Genomic DNA, 14809 nt, shown 5'->3' on the forward strand with positions numbered 1-14809 from the left:
GGGCAGAGATTGCAGATAGGTCTGGAATATCACCACTGAAGGCCCCCTGAGTACAGCAAGATGAGGTGACAATCAATGTAGAGAAACAGTCCCTGGTCTAGCTTATATTATGTGTTGGCAAGAACTGAGTTGAAGTCTACCCTACCTTACTATGTTGATGACTGGTCTTTGTTTAGTATTCATGGGTTACACTGGACCTAGCTGTACACCCTATTAAATGCAAAGGAAAAAAATACATATCAGTAGGAACATCTTTGCACAAGTCTGTCACATTTTATAGTAGTTATCTAGCTTAAGATCAGAACACATGCACTCCACCTGGGTCTTCACACCCAGGAACCTATAAGTTCCAGAAACACAAAAGTGTTTGTGCAAGTAACAATTCTAATAAACAATGAGTCAGTAGCCTGGTAGTTTTGGCTTAATTGCCCTGGTAGTCCGTCTTGAGGGCTGTATGAGGGGGTTCATGATAGGGGCTTGCACAGTAGTGTGTGAATTTTGCCCCACAGCCCTCAGGATAGCACCTGACCCTCCCTTTGCTAACTGCAAGATAATAGCATCTCCTGCCCCCACTGAGGCAGGCTTCACTGAGATTGATGAGGTGGAAGCTGCCAGTTCAGCGCTGTGTGTGGTCCTGTTGACCTCTCTCACAGCAGTGACTGAGTTGGAACCAGAACCCATCCTGGAAATCCTACCTACCTTTCTGGCTTTAGGAATGATATGCCGAGTCAAGCCCAGGCTTTGGTTAGCACCCAGGCCTTGACTTACACCGAGTTCATGCAATGCCCCTTTTGTCTCATAGATGGTGATGTTACGTCTGCTATGGAGTACTTTGTCAGTTAGCTGACTGGTAGTCTGTCGGTCCTCACTGCAGCCTGTGGTCTTCAACGGTCCTTCAGTAACTGTACTGTTCATAAACTTCTTAATATCTATCTGGACAGCAGACTCTGCTGCCTCCCATCTTGTTGGTGAGATGTTGCTTTCGTATTTCACCTCTACAATTGATGGCTCCTCATCTTCAACTTTAAGGATTAATCCATTGGCATCCCCAGTCTGCAACCCTTTTTCAAGATTAGGGCTATTGGCCTCAGGCGGCACCTCATACTCAAACTCATACACCTCTAAACAAGCAGAGCCGTTCTCTGACGCCGGGCTAAAGTTAGGTTCAGAGGAACCAGCACAGACCACTGCCCCAGACTTGACGATTTCAGAGCCACCATTAAACTTCCGGCGTTTATTTCCAGGCGACTTGAGCCGATGGCCTTTGTGGCCATACTGCTGTTCGCAGGCCGCCCGCTTCTGACCAGGTCTGACAAAAGCCTGCGTCGGCTCCTGCTGCTCAACCTTACTGCTGCCATTAGTGGCCTCATGTTCCTGATGGCTGGGTGTCGATGCGGCAACGTGACCTCCAGAGTATGATGTGGGCAAAGTGTTTGAATTGACCTTTTCCTTGCAGACTTTGACTACTGCAGTAAGCTGCAGGTATGAGGCAGCTAGCAGCAGGTCTGTGATGTGGGACATGTCCAGCAAGAGTTTGGAGGAGTACATCATATCCAGCAGTGCTGAGAATGCCTCAGGGGTCACCACCTCTGAGTCTAGCTGCAGGAGTCTCATGTTCCCATCAGGGCCCACAACATACTGCTGGACAACACTAGTGTCCGAGTTGCATAGAAGAGAACGGAAGTAGGAGCTGCTAGCTGCCAGGACAGAGCGGTGTGCACTGAAGTACCGGTTCCCCACGGCAACGATGCAATCACACAGACGATTCTGGGTACGCTGGTGGTTCAGCTCCTGAAAAACCTCTTGGAAGTGGCCAGGAAAATCCATGAACCTGTGCAGTGGAAAACACATGGACAACTAAATTCCAATGTGTAAATGGATAGTAAACTTTACTTGCTATTGCTGTGATTCAACTCTCTTCTCTAAAGCACTTTGACCATTGTGCTGTTTTGAGTGGTTAGTCATAGTTTTAGAATGTAGACACTGGACAATTGGCATATGTTGTGCTTGACACTGTTATTGTTCAGTTTATATATATATATATATATATATATATATATATATATATATATATTACTTTGTATACTGTAGGCATACGTTTAAATTTTGTGTGTGATGTCTGTATGCTACTGAGACCTTGAATTTCCCCTTGGGGATCAATAAAGTATCTATCTATCTCTCGTCTGTTTGCATTTGCAAATACAGTTCAAAAGAGAAAGACGAAGTGATTTGTTGCTGTTGTTGCTATTTTCGGGATTCTGATTGGCTAACGTGGGCTTGAGCTTCTCGTTACACTACAGGTTTGGCATGCTCTTGACGGCATATATACACCGGTTAGTGTGAATGAAAACTTTTCTGAAAACTGACAGGTGTGCACATGTTATTTTTGAAAATGGAGAGGGTAAAATGTCTGTTTATGAAAATAGGCGGCCACCTGTTAACGTAGGCTACAAACCTTATAGTCATTTTCGACTTCGTTTATTGTCTTTTTCGCGTTTTTCATTAAAATTCCTTCCATTAAAATTCCTTGTGTTATTATTATTATTTTTGTTAATAAATACCCCTAGACACGAGCCCCTTTGACTGATGGTCATTTTGTGTTGCATCTAGCCCGGCTGGCTGTAACAGACTGTGCACCCAAGTTTAATGGTGCCATGTAATGTCCGCCAATAAATCAATTCATACTCCGCATTCCATAAAAGATGGGGGCAGTATACCTCCAGAAAGTGAGTTGGTCTACCCTAGAGTAACAACCGAGACACGTGTATTGCAGTTTGGCAGGCGGTTATGTTGCCTGCATACCGCCTCCCATGGCCGAAACTGGTATTATGACACCTGTCGGGCTGTGGCTAGTAATTTAGCTTGCTAATTCAGGTTGATATCTTTGCAGCACTATACCTTGTCATTTTTTTAATGACATCATCACCCTTATTTCTTCTCATTCTTTTGATGCGTGTAGCTCATTTATTGGATATTTTTACCTCAATTCTTACACATGGCACCTTTAAATGCTAAAAAATCATCCTAGGCTACACTCTTACACCTTTTGTTTTCCCATAACCAACATCTGCGTGCAAGTTGTAATCTTTCCGTGTTTTGATTTGAAGGCAGTGATAACCAACAAAAACACATTTTCTGAGAGGCCTAGGCCTAATAAGAATTTAATGTAGCCTATAGTCTTCCCAGTTTCTTACGAAGGCCATTTCAAAGTTGTGCAGCAAACATCACAACAGCGATTTGGGTTGCACTGTGCATAGAAAATGTGCTATAAGTAAAACTTACAACAGGTCTTACAAAATGATAGGCTACTTTGGCTATGCAAATTGCAGACACAGCCCTGTGGATTCATTTTGCACTGTTTTAGTTATCTATTCAAGTAGGCCTAAGTGAACATGTCCAGTATACAAAAACTCAGATATCATGTAAGCTTTACTTGACAAATTGCTAAAAAAAAACAAAAAAAATGGGACTCATCAATTGTTGTGTGTGTGTGTGTGTGTAGGAAGATAATTTCAATGGATGGCAGTATTGTCAAATATGGTGGAATAGAAACCCATTGTTTCAGTAGCCTAGATCTAACATGAATCTGGTTTACCTGTGTCCATTGACAGAAACGATCTCATATGATTGAGGAGCAACATCAGGCGGGAGGTTAACTTTTGTCCTTCGCAAGCAAGAGTTGGTGTATATCTGCTCAATTCCAGCCTCTCGGCATATCCGTGATAGCACTGAGGCGATTTGATTGACCCCAAGGGCAATTGTGCTGTACCATACTGGGTCTACTTCAAAGACATTCTTTTGGGGATTCAAAAAAAAGGCTGGTGAATTTGGTGGCATCTTGCGGATGTATTTCTCTAACGATGCCACTGGGCACAGTGGATCTCCTGGCCTGGCAAACATACGCCGACGGTTGTTCTCACTGTCCTTTATGTCTTTATGGTTTTTCGTAATAAAATTGAATGCCAGAGTGCAGTATTTCCTTCCTATTTCGTCGGTATTAAATGCAAATGATTTTTCCGTTAACATTCTGTTACCCTTTTTACCTAACCATCCGAAATGAAGTTGAATATCAAACCACACTTTATTTAGGAGGCCTCTTGGATGGCTGGGGTTACATGCATGAGATTCACGGATGATTTTCAAATCTGATGGAGAGATTGACGTAGGGTGGCTGATCTTGTCTTTAGCCTCCCGTTTCATTGTTTTTATGAGTCCGATAAACACATTGTTTGAAGACCTGAACTCGTGGTCTGTCATATTCCAGGATCGGTTCAGTGGAGGGTCATTAAGATACCTGTAGAGTCCTGAGCGTAGTCCCAAGTAGCTGCTAATGCTGTAGGATTCACCGTTTAAATTAAGAACAGACGCATAAAACTGACGTAATATTAGATTAAGTTGCTCCTTCGAAATATTTGCAAAGTCCACTTTCATTTGTTGTTGCTCCAACCAATCTGTTAAGCACTTCACAGCCCATCGCGTTTGCTTCAGTGTATTTTCTGTCAGAGAATTTGGTTTAGCTAATTCCAGTTTGTGTAATTCTTCCTCTGTCACAACCGCAGACCGAACAGTTGATTTCACGCCAACAGGTATAACGTTAACGTCGTTTTTCGTCGTTGGTGTATTAATTGCAGACTCATCTTCCGAATTTAAGCTAAATTGCGAGTCAAATGGGTCCATTTCTCTGTTATCTGTAATCATCGTTGGCCTGCCTCAACAGTCGGGTGAAAATATAGTTGTAAAGTTAGCAAAACATCAGTTCAGTTGCTATGTAACGTTACATTGGTCCCATAGATTGGTCCTGAACACATTTCACTCGTTGACGTTGCTAGGTAGCACAAGAGGTGAAATTTCCAAAGTTGGGGGTTACGGTCAAATAATCTAGAACAAAGCTCCGCTCTAGATTACTGTTGCAAAAGGGTGAAAAGTTATAGCAAAAATAGGCCTACTTTAGTTTAGCATAATTATGTCTACATTTAAGTTAACGTAACGTCAGTCAACGCCGCGAACTAACCAGTGTCACCTACACAATGCGTTAATTATCAGTATCTTACAAAGTAGGCCTAGGTGTACATCATAGAATGTATACAATATGCGTAGACTGCTACACATCGAACATACTCAGCGAGTTCTAGTAGTGTATGGCTTGTAGCCTATCAAAAATACTAGCCTAGGCTACTAGACCTCCGTAAACGGGCTCTGCCCTAGGCTATCCATGGGGTCGAAAATACTACCAGAGCCCGTCTACGGAGAGCCTGGCCACTCCGTATTAAGTCCCATTGTACCGAATTTTGGTTGCAGTTCCACCAGATTTCCACTGGGGGCGATCGCCATGAGTGCAGAATGAATGGGAGTCAATAGAGCTAGACGGCTAAATTTGTCTCTTTCACCTGATTGTCATTGACAAATCTCAGATTTGATTGTAGTTTGTATAACTTCAACATGGGTTATAGGTCAAAAGTTGAATGAACGAGTACTTATGTCCTTTTGTTTTCTTACAGGTTGGGTCGTTGTTGCCCATAACACGCTAGCATTGTGCTAATGAGTGACGTCATTGACACGTTTGAAATGCTTTTTAGAACAATTAAGTGACTTTAAAAAATATAATACTCAACCAAGTATATTTTCTTTGCCTCCCCTTTCGAATACAATTTTCAAATGACTTGAAAAAAAATGATATCCCTAGAAAAGTGGATTTTGAGGGGTAAAGCTCCATAGACCTCCATGCATTCTGCACTCGTGGACGAGTGCCCTCATGTGGAACCACAGAAGGAACTGCAACCAGTTCAGAAAACGGAAGTTTTCCGAGAGTGGCAGTTCTCTGATACTACTGAAGCACCCTTTTCGGTGTTGTCGTGAAATATCGCCATCGTCTGTACTGGAGTCCGAGGTGGAGGTGCATGTTTCATTTTCCATTAAAATGTATCTAAATCACAGCTACAAAATACTAAAAGGCATTGCAAGATTACAGTTTCATTGAGATCATGGGTACAACTACCATTGTGTCAAATATGATAATCATCCATTTGCCATGTAACTGTTTTTGGTTAAATTAACCATGTGATGTGTGTTGGTGCATGTAGGTATTTATGAAAACCAATTCTTATCTAATAACTCAAGTAAGGGCCCAGATTTAAATGATGGGTAAAGTGCAAAATCTAAAATACAAACTAATATGATAACTAGGCAAAAATGGCCAACCTAGGCCTAATACTTTCTCAATCAATTAAATAAGGCCTCTCTGTTTGCAAGTTTGGTAAACTATAACCTACACCTTCCAAGGCCTACACTGTAATACAGTATTACAGTTAATCACATGTGTGATATAACATTTTGCATTACAGAAATGAAATTGCACCTTGGTGGATACCAGATTAAATTACATTATCTTATGTTTGTTACGTGGGTTACATTTCAGTTTGTTACATGTGAGCCAGCATCACCAAGCGCTTTCCAGTGCATGTAGGACTTACATTTGTTTATATTCAGTGTAATGTGGAATAAAACTGTATATAAATACAGTATATGCCCTTTATAAAATGAAGGGGCAAGAAAAGCAGAAATTGCATGTTAGTAAACTTCATATAATAAGAGTATTTTTTGATGTACTTATTTGATAAGCTTACAGGGACTCTTATTGTCTTCATCATGAAATAATTCTTACTGAAAACAGCTGCTTGTAAGACTGGTTGATCTTTTATCTTTTATCAAGAAAAACAAAAGGCAGTGTTATTCTTGCTCCACAAATGTATTGCTGTGACCAGGAGGCCAGCCAGTCTTCTCAAACTGCAACAATAAAGACATTCTTTTTCTTTGAGAATAGAAAAAGGAAATTGGCTCTTTAAGTGGTGCGAATAACTGTTAGATGAACATCAGTAATTACAATATTCCAAAATAATATTACATTCAGTTGCTCATACAAAAAAAAAAAGGCAAAATAACCAACAGTATTCACATCACAACATGAGGGCAGTTTGATGTGCCCTGAATAAGGTTTGTCAAATCAGCTCGTATGTTTATGCAGGATCTTGACTGCAGCTGTTCCGCACATTTGATTCTGGTTTCTGTGCCGTCCAAACATGGGATACGAGTGACTTCAGTTTCTTAGAGCAACTTCATATGCTGTCCAGTTTCTTAAGAACATAAGGTGCTGAAAAAAAAAAACGATTGAAAATGATTACAAAGGCTACAGTCAATCAAGAATGCAAAAGTGATCATCACACCTGAATTGACCGTCAAGGTATGTCTAATCAGTGCTGATGATCCAGCCATAACTGATAAATTGCACTGAGGACATGGAAAAAGAGTTATGCTGATGTCATATGACTTTTGGTTTATGAAGTTATGACACTTTTAATGGACATCTGACAAATACAATAAGTCAATGGGAGGATGCAAGATGACAAACGAGACAACAAGCTAAGGGTTATAATCATATCTGCAAGTGTTCAGAGTTAAAATACAAGTGTAACACTATTATGATTCTTTACACGTATGTCTGGGCCATTTTAGATAGTAGGGCTGCACGATTTGGGGAAAATATCTTATTGTAATTGTAAGTCTGACGGATATTGTGATTGCAATATGATTATTTATTTTATTTTTTTTACGTATATTTTTTGGGCTTTTATGCCTTTAATGCAACAGGATAGTGGAGAGTGACAGGAAGTAAGTGGGAGAAAGAGTCGGGGTGGGATCCAGAAAGGACCACGGGGCGGGAATCGAACCCGGGTCGCCGGCGTACGGTGCAGGTGCCCCAGCCAGTTGCGCCACGGCTGGGGCCTGCAATATGATTTTTGAATGTCAATGAATTGATTCAGTTCGATATTCCAATAAGGGGTCTAAGATAATTGTGACAAATATCGATGTAGATTGATGTAAAAGTCGCATCAAATCCACATTGGTTGTTCACACTGCGGCCACATTGAAAAAAATCAGACCCGGGTCTGATTCAGAACCACATATGGAAGTGGTCTAAATCTGATTTGAGAGTTGTCTTCACATATCCCAGCCCTTCCGTGGCAAAACATCAACATGTGAATACATTGAGCCAATCATGTGGTGTGTTGTGAAGACATTGTGCCAATAATTTGTTGTGATCTCGGCGCTGGAGCAAGATTGGTGTCGTGAAGCCTTGCACACGCGCATTTCTGCCAAAATAGATGCCCGTTAAGTGCCCAAAAAGCGTTGCAATATGGCCGCTGAGTGGAGGGACTTGCCTAAAAGGACTTTGGTTGTATCACTTCTGACTGGTGGAGAAGCACAGCACTCCTGATTGACTGTAAAGCTCACCAATCAGAAGTTCTGTGCTTCTCACACACTATGCATGTCCACCAATCAGAAGTGTCAGTCAAGGAGAATTATATGAATATGTCAAATGTGACCAGATTAACTGTGCACGATTATTTGCAGCTTTTGCGGTTAGATAATTGCGTTGGTTCATATTGCGACTGCGATAATTGTGCAGCCCTACCTGTCATGTCAATATGCTAATGCAGAGCGCATCTATAGGCTCCAGGTGGTAAGGACACGTGCATTTATTCTGCCAGGTTATTTTGTCTGTCACTCTCAACATTCCCATTGCTTCAAAAAGATACACTGCGCACGGTTTCAGCCAACTAACTAAAATGCTCAGAGGCTTACTAGTAAGGCAACATGAACGTTGTCAAATAACCTTGGCGTGTCTTCTTATCGGTATATGTCTCTGGCCTCGTTGTGTGGCTAATAGTGATCCCTAAGTTCAGGGAAAGCTGAAAATAAACACTAAATAAAATAAAAAATAAAAAAACATTAAGCGATGATGTATTAAATCTCAAAGTAGTTTCACGTTGACATAGCTTCGCTAGTTAACGTTAAGTAGCTTAGCTAGGGAAGCTAGTGAATGCTCATCAGTTCATCTCCCTGCTTTGCAACGCATTAGCTACATTCGTCGGGTAGAAGTCACATTACGAACACACAACCCGAATAGCTGCTAGACGTGTTCAGACCAGGTTCGGACACTTTAGTGAGCTATTAACGTTAATGTTGCAGTGTGAGAAGAAAACACGTTAGCCATCTCATTAGCAAATCAGTCCTTGGTGATACCTACTGACTCTGAGAAGAGCGACGTATATCAAAAAGTTCCTCACGGACGAAATTACATCTTCCCTCATTTTCTTTTTCATCTCTTCTGGGTCCATTTTAGGACCAAGGCCCTCAATCTTGAACATATTGGTCTAATCAAAGAATATCTAGGGACGCACTCTGGTCTAATGTTGAAGATCAATTATCCAGCGCAGAGTGCAACACACACCATGTGAGCCTGAACGGAAATACATCATGAAGTGTTTTTTTTTTCCATGATCAAGCCCTTACGGCATAGGTCTACTAAGATTTGCCTGTCTGGATTAGGCATGTTTGTCTACTATTATTCTTTTGTGCGGCCATAAAAGAGTTACAATATAAAAATGTCTTCATAATTATAATTGGAAGCATCTTATTTTTCTTTACTTTGTAATCTCTGTCACAGTTTATGGCTGTTATAGGCCGGGCAATATAGAGGCGCTCTAAGAGCTCATACTCAATTGTTTTGATTTTCGCTCGCTAACTTTCATGCGCTACACACAAAAAAGAGTCGTAGAAATCAGTGGTTGCAATTGAAATAATAAAACGACAAGAGATGCATGTGTTTAATCTGCAGACAGTGCCATTGTGATTTCATAAACTGCTATTTGCCAATTGTCATCGGTAAAGGGACGTTAGATTTCTTCGGCAACCAACAGATCTGCTGCGGACTACCTTCCTTCCTTCCCTTCACTTAACTGATATTTCTCTGGAAACATTCGGTCTCCTGGGCTCTTGCTTAGTGTTTATCTCTTGAAATTTAATTTATGAATCTGTTCTGAATCATTATTAGTATAACGATACTGTCGTAACTGACAGAATGGAGCGCTCCAATGGGCTTTTCTCCACCGAGAGCCTAGATGGACTTCTCCATCAGAAATGGAGTAATGGACTGGGAGATGCCACTCCGGTTTATTTATCTAATAAGCGTAAGCGAGATGACGTGGGGCAGGAAAACGGTGTACTTAATGGAAATACAGAACTCAGAAACTCTCTTTTCTCAGAACCCCCCAGAAGGAACAGTAAGTTGGATATTTTCTACTCTTGGCAACCAGTCACAGCTGCGTTGTTTCCCACCCCTTAATCCTTCTTGGTACACAGCATGCACGCCAGACTGGTGTCCTGTTTCTCACAGTGAAAATAGAATGGCTTGTTCTTCCAACTTATCAGTTGAACTTAGTAAACTAAAGGCATTCAGGTCCCTGATGATTGCTAATATGCAACTTTTCTTTCTAAAAGGGCATACATGAATAAGCTTACACCTTTTTCATTGCAGGACCTTTTATCCATATCAGTGGTCAGAAAGGAGTGTATTTCTCTGAACGCTGGGAACCCAATGGCAGCACACTATACCTCCCTGTCAATGGTAGTCTTCTGACAAACGTTGACAAGTATGACCAGATAACTTTCGAACAAGGCTTGTTCTTCATCGGAGACTTATCTGGTGCATTTCAGCAGAAAGCTCAAGGTACTGGTGAAACACATGCAATGTTATGTTTTCTAATCCAACACTGCTTTCACACATGATCTGTGTTCAAAGATGATCTGAAGTACTGACATATCTGTCTGTTTGTGGCCCTGTTAAACTCAATAGTATTGTCTAACTTAACAATCATCATGCTCTTCTTTTCCCCAACTAAATGGTCAAGGCCTCTGGGCATTTCATTTGTAAGTGTTAAATAAAATTACAGTTTCAAACTTTCCTGATGCATTAACATTATTTCTGTGTCAGGCCAAGCCATCCATTGCTGGAGATACAATGAACATGAGAGAAAACTATTCATTGCACTTTCCTACTTCTTCACCAATTTACAGGTGAGTATCTTCAGTGAAAGATGTGATGGTATATACAGCGGGGAAAATATATAAAAACCCAAACATTAATGTCTAAAAGCAGTGTTATTACTAAAAAAGTGGAATGGCACAGGGAAAAAGTATTGGAACAAACTGGAATCTATAAGTAGTTAGAGAAATTATCCCTCCTGTCTGTGCAAATTGATATAAGCTGGGTTAGTACATACTGGTGGGCTATAAAAAGGTTTTTTGTTACCAAGGTGTCACACATGAAACATTTCATGATGGGTAAAGGCAAAGAGCTCCCAAGACCTTTGCAACCTTATTGTTGCAAAACATATCAATGGAACTGGTTACAGATGCACTTCAAAACTTCAGAATCATCCAGCAAGCAGTATTGGAGCCATTATCTGCAAGTGGAAGAAACATCACTGCATCATCAACTGGCCATGCACAGAATCTCCTTGCAAGATTTCTGACCAGGAAGTCAGAAGGATAGTCAGAAGAGCCAAGGACCACTCTGAGAAAGCTCCAGAAAGATTTGGAGGCAGCAGGCACAATTGTTACAGAGAAAATCATAGGTAATGCTCTCTACCGCCATGACCTCTATGCACGCTCATCCCGCATGACTCTATTGCTGAAGAAAAATATGTCAAAGCTTGTTGAAAGTTTGCTACACAACATTTGAACAATCCTATGAAATACTGAGAGAATGTATTCTGGTCAGGCAAGAGCAAAATTGAACTTTTCAGATGTCATACTACACACCATATTTGGAGGAGAAATGGCACTATGCATCACCCTAAAAATACCATACCAACAGTGAGGTTTGGAGGTGGTGGCATCATGGTGTGGGCTGTTTTGCATCTCATGGTACTAAGAGATTTCATACAGTTGAAGGAATGATGAAAGGAGTCATTCTGTTCTGGGAGAATCTTTACATCCACCAGGATGATGAGGATGAGACATGGCTAGACCTTCCAGCAGGACAATGATCCAAACCATTCAGCAAAGGAAGCTCTCAATTGGTTTCAGAGAAAGGAAATCAAGGCCTTGACTTTACAATTCAATTGAACAGTTTTGGTAGTTAACTAAAGATCAGGATTCACAAGAGGGACCCCTGAAATCTTCAATATTAAAGGACTATCTGTTTAAAAGAATGGGCCAAACTCACACCAGAATACTGTGACTGATTAGTTTCGTCATACAGGAAATGCCTTGAAGCTGTCATTACGAATAAAGGCTTTTCCACAAATTATTTAAGAAATTTCAGCAGGTGTGTTCAATACTTTTTTCCTGTGTCATTCCACTTTATTACACATAACTCTACCTATGGACATTAATGTTTGGATTTTTTTATATGAGTGGATTATCTGAGTTAATACTAATGTCTGGTGAAAATGTCATGCAAATAGCCTCATTGGAAGTATACTTACTGAAAAAAATGTTGACGTGTCCAATACTTATTTTCCCCGCTGTAAGTATCCTTATAGTCAAGTATGCTTAAAGACTGTGTGCTCGCTTGTCTGTTGACAGGCCTTCCAGGATGTGGTCACTTCTCTGGGTTGTTTATGAAGGCCTGAGGTGGAACATCTGGATCCAGTACTTCGAGCAGAGTGAAAGTGTCACTTAAAAAGTAACTTTTCCAACCCCTATGTGATAGATGTAATACAAAAGTGCAGGAACAAATGTATCGTTGAAGGAAAAGAATGATAGTAAACCATTGTGAAGTTGTTCATAGAAAATGGCCTCTTTATTCAACTGCTGCTGTGAATGTGTCTAAGACTTGTAGTTAAGTGCCTGCATACATTAATTATTCAGAAAACGATTAAATATGTGGAGACAGACCATCCACCATATTCTGTTTATATTTTAAGATAAGTGTGTATCTTAAAATTCCAGGACCAATTACTAGCAAGCCAACCAAATTTACCAAGACAATCAGGAATTTTGGTGGTCTATGGCTTAAAGTTGACCAACAAAAAGACAGAATTCTGTAGTTGCACTATACTGAAATTAAATCCAGGAATTCTGCAACTCTGGGTTTGTTCATTACACAAGTGAAGTACTTTTATAGTATAGTATAGGTGAATACAAAGACTCACAAGAACTAGATGATGATTTGATGTGGGTAAACTGAATTTAATCTGTATTCAAGGTACAGATGCTCAATGATGGTTAAAATGGCCAATCATTGTTCTAATGGTTATCAAGATAAAACACTTTATGTAGGCTACTTGAAACTCGTTACTTTGTTGCTGTTATTTCATATAATCTGAAGCCAACCATATTTGGCTACAAATAGGTACTTGCTAGAGTTTACCATTTTACCTGTTAACTGTGTTATTGATTGCTAATAATGTATGTTTTACTTGATCGTTGTAATCAAAAATGTCTTTCTGTACTGAAAAATGTCAATATGAAGTATAGACAAATATTTGAGTTGTAGACCTCTTTAAATGTCCTGAAACATGGCCCTTAGATGGAATGGGGAGGTAAAGCCCAGAAAGAAAAGAAAACTATGGAAGTTGTTTGTTTGTCTCAAAAGAGCCATATCCTCTGATCTCTGTAGCCTTCTAAGATAGACTTGTTTGTTACAGTTAAACCTCTGTCTTAAGTATCTGTAACGAAGAAGTTATGAAGGGCTTTGAAATATTGTCTTTTTTGCCATGATGCATTTAACAGAACATTTTATATATTCAAATGTGTAGTTCATCTTTTCAACATGTTACCAAGAAATCTGATCAGAATCACACATTTTTGATATAGCGATCTCAAAAATATAGCATAATCCCAATATCTTGAATGAAGCACATTCAAACTATCAAATTACAGGGTTATGACAATATTTGGCCAATGTCCTAAATATCAAATTCAGCCCCTTAAATATATTTGTTGCAAATTGTACCACTCCATTCCAGCTCGAGATAAACCCAGGTATAATACCAAACCCCCAACGTACCTGTGTGGAGTTTAGGGAATGAAACTTTTTTTTGTTATGCATTGTGTGTTTTTATAGAATCTGAAGATGTTGTGCTTTTTACAAGTGGGTGCATAAAGGTGAATTACAGATTGTGGTCTTTAGGTCATTGAAGTAAATGGCAAAAACATATCCCTGGGTATCCCCACTGAAATAAGGTATTATGCTTTTGCAGCAACTGAACTGTTTCAAAGACCACAATAACTTGTTGTAGTTTTTTTGTTATTTGTATTATTGTGATTAGTTGTGCCTTTATGTATATTAAAATGTCTGTTGTTTTGTACCAATGGCTTTCAGTAAACTTTCAACAAATAACATTGCCTGTAGTGTTCTTAATTGCGTAGAAGTGAATTATCATTATTAAGCACTCAAATGACTAATTGGGATATGAGAATCACGGGATTAAATTAGCCACAGCTATCGTATTAAAACCCCTGTATGGTGATTGCTCAGACACCTCAAATTGAGACACAATTTAAAGTGCTAATGAACTCATTGTTGTCTAATGCTTCGGAGATGAGACTCCCGACAGACATTATTTCGGAGTCATTTGATGCCATTATGCCGATGCTGAGACACTTTAGTCTACTTAAGCAGAACTGACAGTGCAGTTTGTCACTGCTGTCATTCGTCTTACTGCCTCGGGAGGAGACATTGTCCTTTCATGTTGTTTTGATATGAATTAGAGTGCCAAGAAATGTTGAAACCTCTGATCAAACTAATTTGGTGGTCATGCCAGGCTTAAACTGAAGTAGCTTAGTTCATTTGACATGAAACTGAACTGATCTACTGAATTGAGATGAATGATTTTTTTTAGCATGTAAAAGCAGCAGATCTAACTTCAGTGTGTTTTTTAAATACTCTTTAAAGGTTACCCATCTGTTTAGACAGTTGGCAAGAAATCCTCAATGGTGCGCAGGCTGCTGATACCAAAAT

At 39.9% G+C, this 14809-nt stretch overlaps 3 protein-coding genes across 3 annotated transcripts; 1 reads left to right on the forward strand and 2 right to left on the reverse strand.

The window, feature by feature from the left end:
* Positions 1–337: 337 nt before the first annotated feature.
* LOC143125754 (uncharacterized) lies at positions 338–4638 on the reverse strand. Its single transcript, XM_076287483.1, has 2 exons — positions 3596–4638; positions 338–1831 (listed from the first exon to the last, which is right to left on the reverse strand). The coding sequence occupies exons 1-2, from the start codon at positions 4429–4431 to the stop codon at positions 400–402; spliced, it is 2268 nt and encodes a 755-aa protein (XP_076143598.1). The 5' UTR covers positions 4432–4638; the 3' UTR covers positions 338–399.
* A 2036-nt stretch (positions 4639–6674) lies between these two features.
* On the reverse strand, positions 6675–9299 carry tomm5 (translocase of outer mitochondrial membrane 5 homolog (yeast)). Its single transcript, XM_076288162.1, has 2 exons — positions 9086–9299; positions 6675–7147 (listed from the first exon to the last, which is right to left on the reverse strand). The coding sequence occupies exons 1-2, from the start codon at positions 9204–9206 to the stop codon at positions 7113–7115; spliced, it is 156 nt and encodes a 51-aa protein (XP_076144277.1). The 5' UTR covers positions 9207–9299; the 3' UTR covers positions 6675–7112.
* A 271-nt stretch (positions 9300–9570) lies between these two features.
* Positions 9571–14188, forward strand: LOC143126261 (uncharacterized). The gene is made up of 4 exons (XM_076288163.1): positions 9571–10121; positions 10376–10567; positions 10832–10914; positions 12430–14188. Exons 1-4 carry the CDS (start codon positions 9920–9922, stop codon positions 12466–12468), a joined length of 516 nt encoding a protein of 171 aa, XP_076144278.1. The 5' UTR covers positions 9571–9919; the 3' UTR covers positions 12469–14188.
* Positions 14189–14809: the final 621 nt, after the last annotated feature.

The sequence above is a fragment of the Alosa pseudoharengus genome, unplaced genomic scaffold (genome assembly GCF_046254945.1).
Source record: "Alosa pseudoharengus isolate Yale_2024_CS ecotype anadromous, Long Island Sound unplaced genomic scaffold, YU_APseudo_1.1 YU_APseudo_1.1_scf_16, whole genome shotgun sequence".
NCBI classification, from domain to species: Eukaryota; Metazoa; Chordata; class Actinopteri; order Clupeiformes; family Clupeidae; genus Alosa; species Alosa pseudoharengus.

What these genes read in the sequence shown, in the direction of transcription:
- LOC143125754 (XM_076287483.1), bottom strand. Translation starts at nt 4,431, where the DNA reads ATGAAAGTGGACTTTGCAAATATTTCGAAGGAGCAACTTAATCTAATA. An exon ending in GTTTCTGTCAATGGACACAG is followed by an intron (nt 1,832 to 3,595) that starts GTAAACCAGATT and finishes TCCACTGCACAG; the next exon opens with GTTCATGGATTTTCCTGGCC.
- tomm5 (XM_076288162.1), bottom strand. Translation starts at nt 9,206, where the DNA reads ATGTTCAAGATTGAGGGCCTTGGTCCTAAAATGGACCCAGAAGAGATG. An exon ending in CGTCGCTCTTCTCAGAGTCA is followed by an intron (nt 7,148 to 9,085) that starts GTAGGTATCACC and finishes TTTTTTTTTCAG; the next exon opens with CACCTTATGTTCTTAAGAAA.
- LOC143126261 (XM_076288163.1), top strand. Translation starts at nt 9,920, where the DNA reads ATGGAGCGCTCCAATGGGCTTTTCTCCACCGAGAGCCTAGATGGACTT. An exon ending in ATTTCAGCAGAAAGCTCAAG is followed by an intron (nt 10,568 to 10,831) that starts GTACTGGTGAAA and finishes TTTCTGTGTCAG; the next exon opens with GCCAAGCCATCCATTGCTGG. An exon ending in ACTTCTTCACCAATTTACAG is followed by an intron (nt 10,915 to 12,429) that starts GTGAGTATCTTC and finishes GTCTGTTGACAG; the next exon opens with GCCTTCCAGGATGTGGTCAC.